The 19,648-nt window shown below is 52.4% G+C and overlaps 7 protein-coding genes across 7 annotated transcripts; 4 read left to right on the forward strand and 3 right to left on the reverse strand.

Annotated features, from left to right (window-relative positions):
* Positions 1-99: 99 nt before the first annotated feature.
* Positions 100-2,890, forward strand: N7468_010522 (MFS transporter; the record flags this gene model as incomplete). Its single annotated transcript, XM_058479817.1, has 12 exons — positions 100-137; positions 327-749; positions 826-935; positions 995-1,029; positions 1,102-1,346; positions 1,397-1,429; positions 1,482-1,568; positions 1,628-2,037; positions 2,091-2,202; positions 2,296-2,429; positions 2,558-2,630; positions 2,824-2,890. Coding segments are annotated over 12 exons (1,767 nt in total), but the record flags the coding sequence as incomplete, so codon positions are not given.
* Positions 2,891-5,060: 2,170 nt separating this feature from the next.
* N7468_010523 (Zn(II)2Cys6 transcription factor domain-containing protein) lies at positions 5,061-7,285 on the forward strand (the record flags this gene model as incomplete). Its single annotated transcript, XM_058479818.1, has 3 exons — positions 5,061-5,319; positions 5,401-7,205; positions 7,268-7,285. The coding sequence occupies 3 exons, from the start codon at positions 5,061-5,063 to the stop codon at positions 7,283-7,285; spliced, it is 2,082 nt and encodes a 693-aa protein (XP_058325341.1).
* A 717-nt stretch (positions 7,286-8,002) lies between these two features.
* fmn1 (riboflavin kinase) lies at positions 8,003-8,791 on the forward strand (the record flags this gene model as incomplete). Its single annotated transcript, XM_058479819.1, has 4 exons — positions 8,003-8,067; positions 8,112-8,118; positions 8,177-8,383; positions 8,498-8,791. 4 exons carry the CDS (start codon positions 8,003-8,005, stop codon positions 8,789-8,791), a joined length of 573 nt encoding a protein of 190 aa, XP_058325342.1.
* Positions 8,792-9,035: 244 nt separating this feature from the next.
* Positions 9,036-11,757, reverse strand: N7468_010525 (pseudouridine-5'-phosphate glycosidase/carbohydrate kinase family protein; the record flags this gene model as incomplete). Its single annotated transcript, XM_058479820.1, is given in 8 exon segments — positions 9,036-9,260; positions 9,272-10,349; positions 10,417-10,717; positions 10,768-10,998; positions 11,054-11,095; positions 11,151-11,240; positions 11,312-11,512; positions 11,574-11,757. 8 exon segments carry the CDS (start codon positions 11,755-11,757, stop codon positions 9,036-9,038), a joined length of 2,352 nt encoding a protein of 783 aa, XP_058325343.1.
* Positions 11,758-11,987: 230 nt separating this feature from the next.
* Positions 11,988-13,612, forward strand: N7468_010526 (dolichyl-diphosphooligosaccharide--protein glycotransferase subunit OST1; the record flags this gene model as incomplete). The annotated part of the gene is made up of 3 exons (XM_058479821.1): positions 11,988-12,322; positions 12,397-13,432; positions 13,487-13,612. 3 exons carry the CDS (start codon positions 11,988-11,990, stop codon positions 13,610-13,612), a joined length of 1,497 nt encoding a protein of 498 aa, XP_058325344.1.
* Positions 13,613-14,156: 544 nt separating this feature from the next.
* On the reverse strand, positions 14,157-15,479 carry N7468_010527 (mRNA guanylyltransferase; the record flags this gene model as incomplete). Its single annotated transcript, XM_058479822.1, has 1 exon — positions 14,157-15,479. The coding sequence occupies one exon, from the start codon at positions 15,477-15,479 to the stop codon at positions 14,157-14,159; it is 1,323 nt and encodes a 440-aa protein (XP_058325345.1).
* Positions 15,480-16,172: 693 nt separating this feature from the next.
* On the reverse strand, positions 16,173-19,616 carry N7468_010528 (3-oxoacyl- synthase; the record flags this gene model as incomplete). The annotated part of the gene is made up of 10 exons (XM_058479823.1): positions 16,173-16,561; positions 16,655-17,290; positions 17,345-17,458; positions 17,579-17,646; positions 18,017-18,132; positions 18,181-18,816; positions 18,865-19,071; positions 19,130-19,237; positions 19,299-19,349; positions 19,512-19,616. The coding sequence occupies 10 exons, from the start codon at positions 19,614-19,616 to the stop codon at positions 16,173-16,175; spliced, it is 2,430 nt and encodes an 809-aa protein (XP_058325346.1).
* Between the last annotated feature and the right edge of the window lie 32 nt (positions 19,617-19,648).

Raw genomic sequence — 19,648 nt, forward strand, 5'->3', positions numbered from 1 at the left:
TGAGAGTGTAGAAAGAAAAGCCCAATTCAATCTGTGCAGCCTCGTGGAATGTATGGCCTACAACGCTAACGCCGAAGCGGCTAATGACGACTGCGACAGCTAGTAATTAATCAGCTTGCCCGCTCCGACCTTGGGAGGTACGAAAACACGCTAAATGCTATTTGAACAATTCCATCGACTTATCTCTCCTTCCCATTTCCCCATATAATGCGGCTGTACCCGGCCTCCTGACTCCGTCGCTTCCGTTTCCTTCCACCCCCCTCAAGGCCAACATAAGGGCATATTATTGATCAATATTATCCCCACGGGCATTTGCTGCCCACTAGCGTGAGGAGTGCGGAGAGATCGCCGACCTCGGGTCGTCCCCGGGATAGCAACCACGCAGCAGCATGGAACCCGAAAAGCTTTCCATCTCTGAAAAAAGCTCGGGGGGACCCGGAGCACTCGAAGTCTGAGACGGAAGATACTGCTTTCGCGCCCATTGGCAACCCAAGGACCCGCGAGGAGCCGATATCAAAACAGCAGTCCAATGCCTCTCGATCGCTCGACCGTGCCTGGTCTTTGAGTGACGGGGTGAGTGTGAATAGACAGGATGTCGAGCAAGAACCTGGCCAAGACCAGGATCAGGCTGCGGACGAAAATGGATTCACCGTGAGCTGGGATGAAAATGACACCTTGAATCCGCGGAGTATGAGTCTTGGTCGTCGGTGGCTTATCACCGTTCTGGTTTCCCTGGGGTCAGCGTGCGTGTGAGTAAATGACCCCTTAGCTTGAAACCTGAAGTAGTCTTGACTACTAGTACGGGGTGAATATTAACCGAGGCAGGACGTGTACATCTTCAATGTACACTACAACATATGCCCAAATCATGGATGAATTCAACAGCTCCCAGGAAGTCGCCACTCTGGGCCTGTCGACGTTCATCTGGGGACTCGGTTAGTCGCCCATTGGACTCTCCAACGAATGTTGTTGCTAATTCTTGGATGTATCTCAGGCCTTGGCCCGCTCTTCCTTAGCCCTTTGTCCGAGGTACGTCGTGGATAGCAAACGTGGATCAAATGTCAGGATCCCTGGGAAAAAGGCTAACGCAGCCCGATCAAGTTCTATGGCCGGCGATGGGTCTATATTATCTCCCTCTTCCTTTTCTTGATCTGGCTCATCCCCTGTGCCGTGGCGCAAAACATGCAGACTATGCTTGTCTGCCGTTTCTTCAACGGTCTCTCTGGGAGCGCATTTTTAAGTGTTGCTGGTGGTACCGTAGGGGACATGTTCGATCGACAACAGCTTGCTGCGCCGATGATGCTTTACACAGCGAGTCCATTCGTTGGGCCAGAGATTGGTCCTCTGTGAGTTCTAGACGCCTGCAATATATTTCATCAGCTCATGTTGGATACAGGGTGGGCGGGTTCATCAACCAATACACTTCCTGGTAGGTATATCTCTTGGTTCGTCGGGGAATACCGTTTCACTAACCATCACAGGCGCTGGACTTTTTGGGTCTTGATGATTTGGACCGGTGTGATCCTCATTTCGGTCATCTTCTTCGTCCCCGAAACTTACCATCCGGTGTGCGTATCCACTCTTCGATTTTCTGATATCTGTCACAGAAGTTGACGTCAAGAAATAGTCTCCTCAGGCGTAAAGCACAGAAACTCCGGAAAGAAACCGGCGACGATCGGTGGATTGCTCCCATTGAAAAGATGAACAGATCCGTGGCGCAGACAGTGCTTCGCTCTATGTACCGACCAATTCTTCTCCTGGTTTTGGAACCAATGTGTCTGAATCTCTGTCTATTCTCAGCCATTCTGTTGGGTATTATTTACCTGTTCTTCGGAGCCTTCCAGTTGGTATTCGAAAACGTGTACGGCTTCGAGTTGTGGCAACGCGGTCTCTGCTTCATGGGTATCTTTGTTGGTATGGTCTGTGGCATTCTGACTGATCCCTTCTGGCGTCGCAACTATAAGCGGTTGGAGCGAAACCATAGACGGAGGGCAGATGCGGACGATGAATTTCGCCCCGAATGGCGGCTGCCACCTGGTAAGCTCTGATTTTGCTCTGTACGGGGAAGTAGATGTTGACACCAGGTATAGCAATCGCAGGCGCCCCTCTCGTCACTATTGGAATGTTCATCTTTGCGTGGACAATCTATTCTGATGTTCACTGGATCGCCCCAATCATCGGCAGTGCAGTGTTCGGTGCAGGGTAAGCCCATCTTATCATGTTTCAGTTGCCTTTTAAAGGGAGCAGTTGAGCTTTGGAGCGTTTCCACTGTGCTGACAGATCGTGTTACTGTAGAACGATCCTCGTTTACTCGGGTATCTTCACATTTTTGGTGGACGCCTATCCCACCTTTGCAGCGAGTGCGTTGGCAGCGAACAGCTTCCTGCGATCCAGCTTTGGAGGGATCTTCCCTCTCTTTGGTATTCAAAGTGAGTTTTCTCTTCCTAATTACTCTGCGCGCTGCATAGAAGATGTGTAATTTTGGAACGTCCAAACATGCTGTCCTTGCTCTCAAGCAGTATCACTGAGCCTGGTCCATATTTACTAACGGTAATAGTGTACAACAAGCTTGGGTATCACTGGGCCTCATCGCTGCTTGGATTCTTGACCTTGGCCATGCTTCCCTTCCCGTAAGTTTCGACTCGTCCCTCACTCTCGAAGGAAATGTCCGCGCTTTGATCCGGGTATGGATCTCTGGGACTCTGCATCAGTCTCAGGGCAGACGTTCCAGGGGCAACTTTCCTATCCCCGCTATGGAACATGACAATACAACTTGGTCATTGTGCGGCATTTCTCAAACAACACATGCTCACCGTCATCCAGGTATATCTTTTTCCGCTTCGGTGCTCGTATTCGACAGAAGAGTCGCTTTGCGACTTCCCAGAAGTGATCCATTGGCCTTTGAAAAGTTAAAAAAAGCTGTTACCTAACAGCGATATTACCATGGCATGGCTTAGATACATAATATGCAGTACATAATTTCAATACAGCATCTCTTTTGCCCCTGACTCCATTGCAGAGGGACGACTGCAGGTGCGGTTCATTTGGTGCAATCCAACTTCGCTCCTCAACGCATGCTGCTTTGCGAGCTACTAGTTCTAGTGTGATCCTGTGAAACTAGGGATATACAGGGACCGCGCTCGGTCCCATGGCCCAAAGGTTCCCAACATTCCAGCTGTGGTGCGTATGGATGAGATTACAATGCAGATGCCAGAGGCAGAGAACAATGAATGACTCTACGCCGTACAGTGTCCGCTTTGCCCTCGATTTCGATGCAAGACAGGCCTAGGTTGCCAAGGCTTGCATCGTCCAATGGATTTTCTCCATGATAGCCGATTTTGCGATCAGATTTGACGACCACGTACCGCCGGCTCTTAAGCCCGTCTTGATTACAATTTTCCGACAGTCCCCTTCAGATCCGTTGCGAAGAATGTACCAGATCATGTGGTCTTCTGATTTGGATTGAAAGTTCATGAGCCGTATTTGCATCGCACCTCGTATCTAGGGAATGGATTAGAAGTGATCAAGCCGAGGCATCCGCACAGCTGTGAGCCTCGGGCGAAAACGGGACCGAGGGGAGGAAACCGGGTTAGAGCCTGTGCGGCGCGAATAACTAGGTGAGGCTTTTTTTTTTTTACCATTTAATTATTAATTATTCTTGCAGGAAATTCCGGAAGGACGTGCGGAGAGGTACAGTACAAGAAACCATATACTGTACTGTATCCAAGCCCGCAGATACTTTCATTTTGGACCACACGTGGGCAATTGCCCCAGTCGCGGGGGTAGGAGTACGATCTGCCGCACTTGAGCCAATCACTTCATAGTTCGATGCGTAATTTAAAAGCGAACAAGGCCTGTAATGCCTGTAACCAATATGGCTAGTCCGTTTTTTGCTTTTACCTAGCCCCTAAGGTACCACAAGCAACCTGTCGCCGATGGCCCAAACGTCAGCATGTGAGTCCCAGGCTTCCCGCAGACCTCAGAGCTTCCAGCTCGTATTGAGCGGGGAAGGGTTTTGGGTAAGTTTGGGTGCCTTTCCGCACGTTGGCGGCTAAAACGCCTCTGAGTCTCTAATTAGGTAAAGGAAATAGGGAAAAGCCTTGGGGAGGGCTTGGAAGCCTCAAAGAGCACCAGTATAGCCCGGAGCTGTCGTGAAGCGACAAGGGGATCTATGACCCATTTAGGAGGCACAGTACTCACAGTACTTTAGGTCTAGGGATTCCAGTAATCCCCGTAAATCCCAGTAAATCCCAGTAATTTCCAGGGCCTGAAATCTGGAACACGAATCGCCCTAAATGATTATAAAGATTAAAAATTACGTTCCCCCCCCCCCCCCAGACCACAGGTCAATCGGGCCGTAGTCCTGTCAATGCTGCGGCTTCACAAAGTCACGGGAACATCCCCAGTCCTTTCCTCTTTCCTTCCCAAAAGAAACCCAAGTCCTCAAGCGCTTGATTCCCCCACGCTGCTAAAAAGCTTCGACAAGCCGGGTTGCTTTTCCTCTCCGATTTCGCTTTCCCCGCAGCCGAAAGAGCCTTGCCCGCTTCAACTCTCCACTGCCGGATCCAGCTCAAACTCCCCCCCTCTGAACCGTTGCGGCATTTTTTTTGCCTGTTGCGTGGATCCCTCGACCTCCAACTCCTCTCACGAATTCCATTCAATGCGCCAACCTCCTCACATACCTGGTTTTCGACTCCATTGCGTTTCGTTACACCCGTTGACTCGGCTAGAGCATCCTCGGGCTCCCCGCAAGCGCGCGTGAAAGGCATCCGGGGGCCCCTCCAACCGATCCGTCCTTGGAGGAGGTAAAGTGTCCTCGTTAGTACCAGAGCGAACCGCGTGGTGGAAGAATTCAAGCGTTTGAGTCGGGTTCGTGCTGCGCGCAACTGCGCATCCGCGCTTCCGTTCCGCCGAGGTTAGGTGACGCGGATGATCTTCTTGCTTCTTGCTTCTTGACACTTGACACTTGAGACTACGAAGGTGCCAGCTACAATTCTCCCGGACGTCGTTCCGTAGAGCCTCCAGAGCGCGTGATTACGCGCGGGTGAGATCTGTATTCTATGCCGCGCAGCGAGATACATGACGCAATGAACGTCGACGTTCAGAACGGCTCGGCCCCAGCTGATCTGCGCAGCGATCGCGATTCTGCCGACACTACAGAGCACTCTGAGCCACTGGACTCGAGCAAAGACAAGATGAATGGCAACGCCAAGGCAGAAAATGGTCGCAAAGCTGCTAATGCCAAGGATCCTTCGCGACCGCGCAGGAAGAAGGCCCGCCGGGCCTGCTTTGCCTGCCAGCGAGCCCATTTGACGTGCGGTATGCATTGACGATCTATCTACATCTGGAAACCAGAAATCTCTTGGCTAACCTACCGCGTTTCCTTTTTCTGCCGTATAGGCGACGAGCGACCATGCCAGCGCTGTATCAAGCGAGGGTTACAGGATGCGTGCCATGACGGTGTCCGGAAAAAAGCAAAATACCTCCACGATGCACCGGACGGAGCACTGATGCCCGGTGTCGGCAATAACAGCAGTTTCTACAATGACAATCTCCGCAACAGCCTGTCTATACCTGGCCACGGCGGTGGCACAAATAAACAGACTCCCCAATCGAACAGTAACAGCTACTACCCCACACCGCAGGCACAGGCGCAGCCGCAGGCAGGGTCCTACAATTTGTACCAGGATACGTTGAACCAGAGTCCATTTACGACACAGTCACCCGTATCGCCCACATTCAACCTCAAAACTACCCAAAACGGTCGGAACCCGAGTTTATCATCCGTGACCCAACAACCTACTCCAAGTACCGCGCTCTCCGGGGACACCAGCCAGTCCCAAAATCCTTTCGCCGGCCCGTTCTTCGATCCAAGCGACCCTGCCCTTTTCAATTTTGATTTATCCAGCATGAATTTTGAGAATCGATATGGTGCCCTCGAATTCGGGATGTTAGGCCACATGGCTACGGGCGCCGGTGACTCTCCAAGCGACTCAGCAACGCAGCGTGGATCGATCGGCCGGAGTGGATCCGCACAGTTCTCCACGCCAGCTCCAGGGTTTGGAGAAAGCCCGAGCAATCAGCCGTTCATGTTCGGCGATCCGTTGCTCAATGATTGGTCGACGGGTCAAGCCTCGGGCCAAACGCATGTGAACGTCAGTGGTGTCTATGGCCAGAACGGCATGCTGCCTACACACATGAAAGCAGATGGGCCGCATGCTTTCGCTATTGAGAGCGGCCCTGCCAACTTCACCAGCCCTGCCGATGCAAGCAGTCCACATGTGAACCCCGCAACGTTCGATGATGGCTTCAATGGCTCGGCTTCCAAGGCAAACAGCCTAGCCCCTAATGGCCAGCGACCGATGATCACTACTCCTAGCTTAAAACACCAACAACTGCAGGTCGGATCGAAACGACGTCATCGCAACCCATCCTCCATCTACGAGAGCGTCAAGGAACCCTACGCATATACGAGTGGCTTCCACAACCTCACTGCTTTCATCCAACGACGCTTTTCCCCGTCCAAGACCGTGCGCATCGCCAAGGCACTAGCCTCGATCCGCCCTTCCTTTATCGCCACGACGAAAACCCTCAACCGCGATGACCTCATTTTCATGGAGAAGTGCTTTCAGCGAACGCTCTGGGAGTACGAGGATTTCATCAACGCATGCGGTACCCCCACCATCGTCTGCCGACGGACGGGCGAGATCGCCGCCGTCGGCAAAGAGTTCAGTATCCTGACTGGATGGAAGAAAGACGTGCTTCTAGGCAAGGAGCCTAATATGAACGTCAATACCGGTGGCGGTCCATCAGCCCCAGCGTCCGGCACAACCTCTCGTGGCAGTTTTACGCCACGCAGCTCGGTCGAACACACCACCGGCCGTCCACAGCCCGTCTTCTTGGCCGAGCTCATGGACGATGAGAGCGTAGTGGGATTCTACGAGGACTTTGCGCGCCTGGCATTTGGAGATTCTCGGGGTAGTGTGATGACCCGATGCAAGCTCCTCAAATACAAAACTAAAGACGACATGGACGTCGCCCAATCGGACGAGAATGGAAAATGGAACAACCACCTTCGCAAGGGTGGGATTGCCGGAGAGGCTGGTATGAACCAGCTTGGGTTTAAGGATGGCAAGGTCGAATGCGCGTACTGCTGGACAGTTAAGCGTGATGTGTTCGATATCCCGATGCTTATCGTGATGAATGTGAGTGACCGTGTTACTATCCTCTTAACTCTTTGGAACCGAATGCTGATGCAGCTTTTTAGTTTCTGCCCTGCATTTGATTTTCCTTTCTTGAAATTGGCCTCGCCTTTTTCTTATGATCTGTTGATATGTGCCATTTCTCATTTCTACATTCTCTCTATGGGACTTTGGGGTTGTCTTGGCCGAGCTTGGTTCTGCCTCAAATTTTTATTTTAGGCTTTCATCTTTTTGCGTTCCTTCTTCTTTTGTTTAATATTGTTTTCTGGGACTGTATGATTCCCCATCTGCCTTCAATTTTTCGTGGTTTTCGATGCGTCCGTACATATCACTGGCTTTCGGCGCTCTACGGGGGGTTTAAAAAAATCATATCTCTGGGCTGGGATTGCGTTTGAACGAGATATAATGCCATTTACGTGGTTTTTTATGCTGATTTTCAATCCGTGGAGGCTTCTTCCTGCGTAGAAGAGTAGACTTGACTTCGCTGATCTAAATTGAACCCCTATGTCGCGCTTTTCCCCCCTCCGGATCCATGGATTTCTACCGCAATCGAGGGCCTCGGCGCCTTATCGATAACGCAGTCCCCCTGCCTATTCGAATCTCCAATTCTGACTCTTCGCTGCCACTGGATGGCTTTCGCATTCGAGATTATAGATTCCCCTTAGGCTCAAAGTATTCCAATCGGAATATACCACGTCTGTTCGTATATAAGACCGCCGAGATTACCAACGTCCCTTCCCCGCGCCCCCCACGCTTGCAACGACCCCACACCATCCAAAGCAGACGACCAGCCGTTCAACATGCGCCCTGATAAGCCACGCGATGCTGTCGCCGGGCCAGACGCCGGCCCCGAAGCTCCGTACCCGTACGACTGTCCGGCCCAGTGATCAAAGGCTTTGGCCGTGGCAGCAAAGACGTGTGTAGTCCGAGCTCCGCCAGAATCTGAGGAACAGCAGAACTGACCGTGCCAAAAGCTAGGAATTCCCACCGCGAACATCCCCGCAGACAATCTGTCCGTGGAGCACCCGGATCTGACCACTGGCGTCTACTACGGCGTGGTCGCGCTGGACCCGAAGAAATTCGTCCCCGACGGCGCCGAAGCCACGGCGCAAACGACTCTCTTCCCGGCCGTCCTGAGCATTGGGTATAACCCGTTCTATAAGAATGAAGTGCGGTCTGTGGTAAGTGCGAGGCAGATAAACATCTTACCCCCCCCATCCCACATCCTGCATCCCGCATCTCTTTCTGCTCCTCACCCCGTGGAGAGCCTGTGGCGGTTTCTCACGTGTCCATAGGAAATCCATATCATGCCTCCCCTCACACAGCCGTCCCCGACGGCGGTGCCGCAACCGAAGTTCCACCGACTGCCGGATTTCTACGGCACGGAGCTGCATCTGCTGATTCTGGGGTATATTCGGCCGGAGTTCGACTATGTTTCAATGGAGGCGTTGATCGAGGATATTCGGGTGGATTGTGAGGTGGCGAGACAGAGTCTCTTGCGGGAGGCGTATCAGCGGTATCTGGTTGATGATGGGAAGGCGTCGGAGGAAGTTAATGCTGCCCGCAATTGGCTGGTCAGCTTTCCGTGAGCGTTTGGATAATACAATAGAGCATTTTATAGAGTTTGTGGAGGGCATAGTTGGATAGATCGGGGAATTGATTATACTTCCATGCCTGCTTCTATGCGATTATGGGGAATGGCTTGAGACGAAAAGTCTTGATGCTGATAGATGAGATTGGGTGATTAGGTTAAAAATCAAAGTCAAATGTATGTATTTGAAAGTGCCGGTACTGGTCATATGGAACGGGATGAAAGGGCGTTCTGATGTATCTTTACAGAAGTAGCCGATTGCGCAAACCACGCAGTTCAGAGCTGACGCCCCCGCTACTTGTAATTGTTTTCCGACTTGCCTCTTGTGCAACCGGAATGATGTTCTCAATAGACAGCTTTTGATCTCCCTTGGCAAGGCCCGCAACGAGGACACCTAGCAGAGTATCTCCGGCACCATTGACGCTTACCACATCCTCAGGCGTTAACGTGGCTTCCGGAGGAACAGTCTCATATAGACACCACCGAAAAGTGACTCGGTAGACGAAGCCCGCGAGAGAATATACTGGGCATAAGCAGGGTTCGTTAAGCGCTGGTCTCCCGGAGGCAGCAACTGAGTGAGAAGGACACCATCGGCGCCAAGCTTTGTCACAATGCACGGAATAAACGGAAGAAGCTGGATAGACTGCTGGGGCAGACCCTCGTCAACCAGTGCTGCAGAAGTAAGATAGACGAGCTTTTCGCGGGAGCCGCTTGACGACAGACCCATGGCATCGATGATATACCACCAGCCCGGGGACTCGAACAGAAGGGCCTCGCGGGCCGCGGAATACATAGCAGTCAGCTCCAGCCGGTTGGGGCACGCAAGGCTGATTGCATTGTCGGGGATTGTGCGCGCAGGGCCTATAGCCACGTCGGTCCCACCACCGCGGCCGAATAGACGGCTGGACTTGGCAGTTGAGACAGGCTCGAAGGCTACGCGGGCGCCGTGCTTTTTGGCAAGTGAAGCCCATTTCGCGAGGACGTCGGGCCGCCAATTCGCATCCAGGACGACCCATTTAGGCTTGGTCTTTTCGAGGAGTGGGCCCCAGAACCCGTCGACATCAAGTTGCTCGTTGGGTAGTTCGACGATTCCCATATCGGCCATGGCAACGACTAGGTCTCTCTTCGTGTCGTTGACGGCGATGTATTGTGCTGTACGTGCACCGGATGACCCTGGGAGGGTTTGAACGCCCGTGGAACTAAGGCCTTCTTTTTCGAGGGAGGATAGGGCTGCGCGGCCACTGAGATCGTCTGCCACAACACTGCAGAAGAGGACTTTGCTGCCGACATAACTTGCTGCCAGGGCAACATTATGGCCGACACCCCCGAGACTTTGCCCGATAGCGGCCGGGTTAGAAGTGTGTGGGACGGGGGCAACTTGGGTGCGATCTTCGGAGAAGGGCGCAAAGTCACAAGCAAGGTCTATTGCGAGTGAACCGGCAACTAGAATGTCTGCTTGCTCGAGAGGCGCCACGGCTGGCTCGGATGTCTCGACAGCACTTTGCTTCGGGGCTGTTTGTTCCAGTAGACTAGGGCTTAAGCTTGCAGGCATTGTACTACCACGATGATCTCCAAACTTAGTAATTCATTCTCGATATAAATTATGCCTAGCAGCCAACTCACCGAGACCCAGATCCCCGGTCAAGTTCCTCCATTTTAGCTAATTCCACGGCTACGCGAGTAGCGCGCTTCACGTTAGACTCAACCAAAGCCCTATTTGCAGTAACGCTCTTATCTCCACTCAGTTCCTTGATCTTAGATAGAACAAAGGGAGTATTATCGCTGCCCTTGTATCCTTCCACCTCAGCAAGGCGAATGGCTTCCTCAATGATATGATCTATCTCAGCCTTGGGGACGGAGTGCTCTAAAGGCACCGGGTTGGCAAAGAGAATACCAGAAGACACGGGTAGCTTTGATTGCGCATCTGAATGTGTGTGAGCCACGAGCGGCATAGCATTGGAATACTGAACTTACAAATAATGGCTGCAGCCTCGGCTTCATTCTCGATGACTCGAGAGCTACGGAAGCCACTATCTCGAGTGTAAAATGCAGGGAAATCGACTGGGCCTTCACGACCATCAGCGAAGGTACCGACGCAGACACCCTCTGTCTCTAGGTACTCCAGAGTCCGGGGAATATCCAAAAAGCTCTTGCATCCGGAGCTGATCACGGTGACCGGGGTTCGTCCCAGCTCCGTGAGATCGGCTGGAAAAAAAATGGTCAGGTGAAGGGCTTTGAGAGAGAGCAAATGGAGACTCACCAGAGATATCCATGGAGTTCTCTCCCCCTCGGTGTACACCACCTAACCATGCCTTGATTAGATGACGTTGTTGTTTTGTTTCAGGGATATCAATTACCTAGTCCGCCGGTTCCGAAGATTCTGATGCCAGCTAGCTCCGCAAGGATCATGGTCCCGGAAATTGTGGTTCCTCCGTGAATCGATTTCCCTGCAAGGCCCTGGGGAGGTTTAATTGGCTATCAATTATACTAGGCGGACCGCGTATACATACCATGCCACAGATGTAGCCGAGGTCTCGTCGTGAGACTTTCATCGCCGACTTGTTCTCTACAGTTGAAGCCAGCTGAACAATCTCTTCTGCATTCATGCCAACCCGGGCAACACCGCCGAGCACACCCACTGTTGCGGGGACTCCACCGTTGGCTCGGACAACTGATTCCAGTAGCATCGCCAGCGCAATATTCTCGGGGAACGGAAAGCCTACGGCCGTGAGCAATTGCTCGATGAGAGACAAGGGGTGTCATTCGACTCCAATGCATACCATGAGTGTATATAGTGGTCTCAAGGGCAACGACGGGCTTGCCAGTTGCGACTGCATCACGAACCTCTTCCGATACCTTCAGAAACTTGCTCTGTGGGGAGCTCTGGAGCCCGTGCAAGCCTCTCGAAAGAGGCAGACGAAGCCTCCAGCTCCTGGATTTAGCGGCAGCCCTGGCAGCAAACATCGTGCCGACAACGTCGCAGTACAAAAATGGGGGAGAAGCTCTGTTATCGGGCGATAAGAAAGCGGAGTGCACGCAGACGCCGCCGCGCTAGCCGTACTGCGTATACAATGGGGACACCTCATCAGCTTCGATCTTGAAATTCCCATCTCTCTAAACCCCCCTTTCCCACGCCGTCTCTTTAGGAATTGTCAGGAGTCTTTGTGTGCTCCGGCGTGATACCCTCAGACACAATGAGGTTTTTCACTGCCACGGTGCTCGGGCTCCTCGTGCCCAGCCTGGCTACCGCTTCCAACTTGACTACGCCATACCAGATCGCTGTACCAGCCGACTTCAAGCCTCCTCAGGTCTTCAGGAACACCAATTTGGTTCGGAACACCAATTTAGAAAAGGGATACGTCCGCGAGACTATTAATGTGGTGGTGGAGAATATCGACAAGCAGCCCCAGAGCCAGTACTATATTCCTTTCTCGTCCGAGGTGTTCGATCGCGTGGGAGGTTTCGAGGTTCGTGACAAGAAAGCTCCTGAAAAGGGTCGCTTTCAAGTGGAAGTGACCGAGCCATCAAGGTGAGCCTTATTCGTGACGTCAATGGCATCGCGCTATGAAATTAAATGTGCCTGTAACCCTGACCTCCCTACAGCGGCAACCAATACTTCGTGGTGCACCTTTCTGAGCCACTCGCTCCGAAAGCTCAAGTAACTTTGGGCATCTCCTACTCCATTCTGGCTGCATTGAGCCCGCTCCCTGCAACCATTAAGCAAAATGACCAACAATTCCTTACCTACACCTTCTCAGCCTACACGCCATCAGCCTACCAAACTGTGACTCAAAAGACCAAGCTGAAGTTCCCCAACGCCAATGTCCCCGACTACACCTCAACCGCAGGTCTTAAATCCGGAGCCGACCCCGAGCGCAAGGGTGCCACTTACACATATGGACCATATGATACCGCCAAGGTGACACCGGGCACCGAATACCCTATCACAGTGCGCTACGAGTTCACCAACCCTGTGATCGCCGTCACTCGCCTGGAACGCGACATTGAGGTCTCGCATTGGGGCGGCAACCTCGCCACCGAAGAGCGCTACTGGCTTCGCAACAATGGCTCGAAATTGGCGAACCACTTCTCGCGGGTGGAGTGGACATTCGCCAACTACCAGAAGGCCCCTTCCTCCGCCGTCCGTGAACTCGCCTACCCTCTGCAACCAGGCTCCGTGGACCCGTACTTCATCGACGACATCGGCAACGTATCTACCAGCCGCTACCGCCCAGGTAACGGCAAGACCGCCGCCAACCTGGAGTTGAAACCCCGCTACCCCATCTTCGGTGGCTGGAACTACAGCTTCAAGGTCGGCTGGAACAGCGACCTGTCCCGGTTTCTGCGCAAGGGCGCCGGCGCCGACTCTCACATTCTGAAGGTTCCTTTCCTCCAGGGTCCTAAGATGTCTGAGGGCGTCCAGTACGAGCACGTCGTTGTTCGCGTAATCCTGCCCGAGGGCGCCAAACACGTTCGTTTTGAGACCGTCGAGGGTCTGAACAGCAATGGCCTTCCTGGCTCAAACCAAATACATGCTAGCCTCTCAGGATTCAAGACCTACATGGATACTCTTGGCCGGACTACTCTGACCCTGGAGGTCGACAGTCTGACCGATGAAGCGCGGGATGCGCAGTTGGTGGTAAGTTGATATATCTTGTACCGGTTTTCGAGCTACGTGCTAACTAGAAACTAGGTTACTTACGAGCACTCGTTGACGGATGCCCTGCGCAAACCTCTAACCATCATTGCGGGTGTGATTACCTTGTTTGTCGCCACTTGGGCCATCGGCAACATCGACACTAGCATCAAGAAGCGGTAGATAGCGTCCCTGGATGATGCCATTCGATTTATATTGTATTTTGATGAATATTTTACTAGTTTCCCTATCCTTGGCAGGGGTTGCTAAACTCTAGCGCATGCATTGCTTGTAGAGAGCTCAATACGTACTCGCAGCTTCGTAGCTGGATTTTACTCGGTTACTGGCAGCTCTGGAGTAACTTAACTACCCTGCAAATTATGGCCTCAATGCCATGGGGCGGCAGCATGGACTTCTAATTGTTGTTGGAAGTAGAGGATCGCGTGCATGGTTTAGGATTATAATAGTGAATAAGGATTTAGCCTCGATGAGGGAAATTGATAAAGAATAACTAGCCTGGATAATTGGTCAAATATTCAAAACGCCGTTTTGATGTTTACGACCCTATAACCTCCCCATGGTACGCGGTCCCAGCGGAGTGATCACTTCCAGAACACGATAATAAAAGTTACATATCAGGTAAAACGCAAATGACACCGAACGCCTTGCAAATGGGATCAGGGGGGAAAAAATTACACAAATGATCTGCTCAGTTTCAACTGGCCCATCACTCCTCATACTTCCTTTTAACGCCATTCCCATTCGCAGGCGGCGGCATCCCCCTCGGCTTCGAATGAGGATCGTTCCGATTCTTCCAAGCCGCCTTGATCGCCGGCGCAGCACGGATCAGGTCCTCCTCTGTGACCCGGTCCTCGATACTCTCGAGAACCTTCTCGACCGTCGAGACGTGATTCGCATCATTCTTGTCGTCGCGGATGCGATGGAAGCGCCAGCGACCATTCTCGTCCTTGTAGCATTCGACGATGGCATCGTCGAGCGGGACGTTCAGCGCTTGCATGTCTTTCCACTCGGAAGGGGTGATATGCATTTCGCCGAAATGTCGGTGCTCGCCCGCGTTGACCATGACGAAGAGATGGCAGATCGGGAGGGCATCATAGTCCGGGTATGGGTCAGAGATACCGTCGGCTTCATCGTCGGTGTCGGGCTCGTAGATGGGGAACTCCAGGCGCATGCGGAAGTCGATGGTGTTTTCGGATGGAGGCTTCCACTTGAGGATGTGCTCGTCGGTGCCAATGCGGTAGGGAGTGCTGCGGCAGGTAAAGATCAGGCCGTCGTTTCCGTGGAGGAGCTTGACTTTAGGGATGATGTCGCGGAACATCATGTCCACTGCGTAGCTGAATTGGGTGGACTTGTCTTCGACGACGAAGGGGCGGTGGGCTTTCTCTTCGGGGAACTTTTCGAAGAGAGCATTGTAGGGCTTGAGGACTTTTTCTTTCAGATAGGCTAGCCGCTTGTCGAGAGTGCGGTGCATGAGGCTTTGTCCGTCCAGCACCAGGCAGTCGAAGACGAGGTACTTCAGTTCCTGCGAGCCATCTTTGGCCGTGTCGCAAACCAGCTCGCCATCTACCAGAGTGTCCGCGTGGAATGATTGGAAGTCACCGGGCTGGGGGAAGTGCAGGCCTGGGACGAAACGGTAGTCGTTCTTGCGGTCGATCAGATAATGAATTTCTGGCGTGTCGGACTCCGGATCGCCGTGCGCAAAGTACATCAAGCAACGAATGCCATCTGTCTTTTCGCAGACATAGTAGTCTTCTCGCTGGAGCTCCGCCAGGTGTTTCGCCGAGAAGCTGACTGGTTGTGCGCCTGGGAAATTGAGGTTGGTGCGCCCCAGGAGCTGAGCAACCTCTCGGCGAAACTGGTCTGCGAGCTCCGGATGGGCTTTAATGCCAATGGAGTCCAGATCTGGGACCGAGTGAGACATGGTGGACGGTTGTGGGCAAATGCTGAGATAGGCAGGGTAAGGCTTGAGGTAGGGTTCGAGCTGGATCTCGATGAGGTTCGAAGACTCGTCTGTAGAACTAATATGCATTCACTTAGGGCGAGGGGGCGGGGGAGGTTCGAGGATGTGATGATTGCGGTTTGGAAGTCTGCGAGGATGACGGGTGCACACCAATGTGAATGTTGAGCAAAGCGGAAGTAAGAGGTCGGTTGATCAGTGAATACTGAGCTCCACCGAGCATTGCAGGTGGGCTCGCATTATGGCTGAGGCTCGAGGAACAATGATCGCCGCAATTAAAGATGATTATCTCGTTGCGGCCTCAGGCAGATGCATCACATAATCCAATCACGGGTCTCCAGGGCTCCGGGCTCAGAGCTATGTAGGTACACAATCACGGATATAGCTGCAAACCCTCATGGAATCTGCAAGGACTAGGACTTATGGATATCGCGGCTGCTTCGTGGTTTGAACTCAACGCATTTCATTGCAAACTACTTTGAACCGAGTGTGTGTGCTTTGGTAGCTGGGGTATCATGTCATGACCATTATAAAAACCAAAAACAAAGCCCCAAAGAGTAGACCCGTCTCCGTTCCACGCCCCCAAGCCGACAGAAAATGAGCCAAGAGGAAGGGGGATATAAAAGATACAAAAAATTCGAAGAAGGGAAAGGAGGGGATATCCACATAAGCTCTTGCGACAGGAAACGCCAGCATTCACAAAAGACGCCGTAAAGAGATCCTTGGCAACATGGAAAAAAGAGAGAGAGAAGGAGGGTCATAAAATCATTTTGTCGCTGGATCTTCATGAAACCGTGACAGAGGGCTTCTTGGTTCCATCGGTAGAGATGTCACCGGTGTCGCTCGAGGGTAGGACTGGGAGACATCCATCGGGTCAAATGGTTGGAAAATGTTGCCACCAAACAGCGGTTGTTGACTATCGTCCGTAGAGAAAATCCCCCCGCCGCCGCGGCCACCAAAGGCATGAAGCATTTGCTCCTTAATTCGAACATAACGGTATTTGGTTTTCGAACTAATGAGAGTATGGCTCTCAAGAGGCCTTGGATTTGATCGTGCAATCGCAGCCATGACCGTATCTCGTTCTTCATCCGAGTCCACCGGGCCATTTGTGTCGATGTCATCTTGGAGTGGAGCGTTGGCATCGATGGCAGCTTCTGTAAAAGGACAAAACGAAAAGTGATCTTGTTAGCCCCGTGTCTTTGGCCCATCGGTCCCGTTTTAGCTATGGGATTGTTTGCGCGACTTACTTTGTTGGCGTGCCTGGTTCTTCTTCTGATACTGCTGAAGCAGCATATCATAGGGGAGAGAACGGCCAGGAACAGATCGCTTGGCCCCCATTGAATGGCTCTTGCAAGTCAGGGAGCGAGCACACTGCGCACCATTAGGTAAAGTGACACCACATTGCTTCTCAACATCCACAGGGCCCTTGGGCTTCGCTGTCTTGGCCTTAGGCTCGTCCTTCTTCTTCTTTTTCTTGGGTTCCTTGCCGTCGTCCTCGTCAGCTTTGCGTTTTTTGCCTTTTTTGCTGTCATCAGTCCCCTTGACTGCACTTTTCTTCGCGCTCTTTTGACCTTTCATGGAGTCATCGTCCACCCTATCACGAGCGTCGTCGTCCTCCTTGCCATCCGCGTTCTTAGCACGGTTGATAGCATCACGTGCCTCCTTCTTCTTACGGGCTTTCTCTTGCTTGGCTTTCAGACATCCACGAATGTGCTCTGGGGCGGTTTGTTTCAAAGTTGGGCGCTTGCAATGCTTGCAGATCACTGTTTCTAACAGGTCGTCTTCGCGCGGTTTCCCGGTCGGGAAATATGCTCCGAGTTTGCTGTCCAGCTTCGGCAGAGGGGAGGTATTAGGTGATTTGTCGACAGGGCCATCTTTCACATCTGGAGACGTCCGTTAGTACGCGTCCTGGTCCTGGATCCCAGATGAAACTGTACCATCGGCCTTCTTCTTGGTAGAAGCCTTGGCTGTCTTCTTAACCTTCATCTTTCCCGGCTTCGTATCTTTCTCCGTAAATTTGTAGCCCGAAGCATCCACCAGACTTCCGGACGCTATATCGAGGATGACAAGTTAGCCTCATGGCCTTCAAGGTTCTCGTCCCAATGCGATTTGAGACCGAAAGTGCCTTCGGTCTCTTTGGCGCGCGTTGGAGCAGATCGGGTGGCGCTCACCTCGGCCAGCATCCCCGTTTGACGCCATGATTAGCGCAGCAGTGGGGTTCTCGGGGCACGAGAGGTCGCTAGATGGCAATTCAGTACGGATAGGATCGCGAACAGTGGAACAGAAAGGGGATCGGTCGCGCCCTGGGGTTTCGAGATCGAAGGACGGGCTGGGGCTCCGCATTTGGAGCAAGTCACGTGGGCGCTGGTAATGGGACTGAATGTCGAAGGGAGAAAAACAGGATGGACGTACAATCTCCGTCATGCAAAAGGAGATAAAAGTGGGAAAGAGAAGGACGAATGGGAATTTGGAAAATCTTTCCAATGGGAAATTCTAGGGAGGGCAACTTATATATTACAAGTATCGTACATGTTCTTCATTCACTGGGGGGGCTCCTCGTTCACTCGTGGAACCGAGTGAAGCAGAGACTACTATTTGTTCCACCAAACCCGAAACTGTTGGTCAGAGCCACATCGATCTGCCTGTCTTGGGCATTGCCTGGGGCGTAGTTACAGTCGAAGCCCTCAGCTAGCCGGTTGAGATTAAGAGTGGGCGGCATGATATTCTGAACAAATCAGTCATACTGTCTTCCAAAGCATTATGACCCACTTACATCACGAATTGCCAAAACACTGAACACAGCTTCCACAGCTCCAGCACCGCCGAGGAGATGGCCAATAGCACCCTTGGTACTGCTGATATTCACCTCAGAAGCTTTGTTTTTGCCTTCTGGGCCTAGCAGAAGCGACTTGATGGCCGTATTCTCGGCGGCGTCGCCGACGACAGTCGACGTGGCATGAGCATTAACATAATCCACAGCCGCAGGCTTGACCTGAGCCTGCTTGAGGGCTTTTTTCATGGCAATATAGGCACCTTCACCATTTTCCTTGGGAGCAGTCATATGGTGAGCATCGCTGGAACAGCCATAGCCTTTAAGCTCGGCATAGATGCGAGCACCTCTGGCACGGGCGTGCTCCAAGTCCTCCAAAACAAGCATTGCTGCACCTTCGCCAACCACAAAGCCAGCGCGGTCGGCATCGAAAGGCCTTGAAGCCAGTTCTGGGTCATCATTGTAGTCGGTTGCTAGACTTCGAGCACGGGCGAAGCCGCCGATGGCTAAGGGATGAATGCATGACTCGGCACCACCAGCCACCATCACATCCGCATCACCGCAGGCAATGAACCTTGCTGCGTCGCCGATGGAATGGGCCCCGGTCGTGCATGCCGTGGTCGCTGCATGGTTTGGGCCCTGATGATGTTAGCGCAAAGGTATGACCGTGACAAACTTCTACCCTACCATAAAGCCATGCCTCATAGAGATGTGGCCAGCCCCTAGGTTGATCAATAGCTTAGGTACAAATAATGGATTGACCTTTTTGTAGCCCTGGGAGTCGTCAGTATCGGAAAGACTTTCGATCGTAAGAGCGCCTACTCCTTTGTCATATGCAATCACGGTATTATAAATCTCATCAAAGTTCCCAATCCCCGATCCAAGACAGACGCCCTGTTGCTCAATCAGCACTGGATACTCGATGAAGACTGAATGATCCATAGCCTCGTACTGTAGCTTCTCTCTGTTCAAACTCGGATGGTCTCCACTTTGCATCGTTCAGTGCTTCCTCAGCAGCAACAATTCCATATTGGGCAAACAGAGCCATCTTGCGTTCATCCTAAAATCTTATGAGAAACTATAGCCTGAATGCAAGATCGTATTGTACCGGGTATACTTACACCGCGACTCAACCATTCCGACGCGATCCAGCCCCCATCTTGCATGGCACCCTGCGGCACGACAGCTGCGATCTGACATGGCTGCTCCGCAAAACGTGCATCTCGATGTTTGACATTCACGATCCCACAATGACCATCAAGCAGTCTTTTCCAAGTGCGAGGCACGCCTATAGTTCCCCAACATTTCAATTAGCTCCGAGCTCAGAAACAAACAATCAAAGCCCCCTCCCCGAATGCCATGCGATCATCCATAGAACCGACAAACAAGGCAGCGCCATCCGATGTCAAGTCCACAGAAGCACTGGGCCGTCCCGCCATTGGTTCAATCCTTCCCGATGCGGTTGCCAGAA

Source organism: Penicillium chermesinum, assembly GCF_028974085.1.
Source record: "Penicillium chermesinum strain IBT 19713 chromosome Unknown utg000009l:1.0-952002.0:1.0-954369.0, whole genome shotgun sequence".
NCBI lineage: Eukaryota > Fungi > Ascomycota > Eurotiomycetes > Eurotiales > Aspergillaceae > Penicillium > Penicillium chermesinum.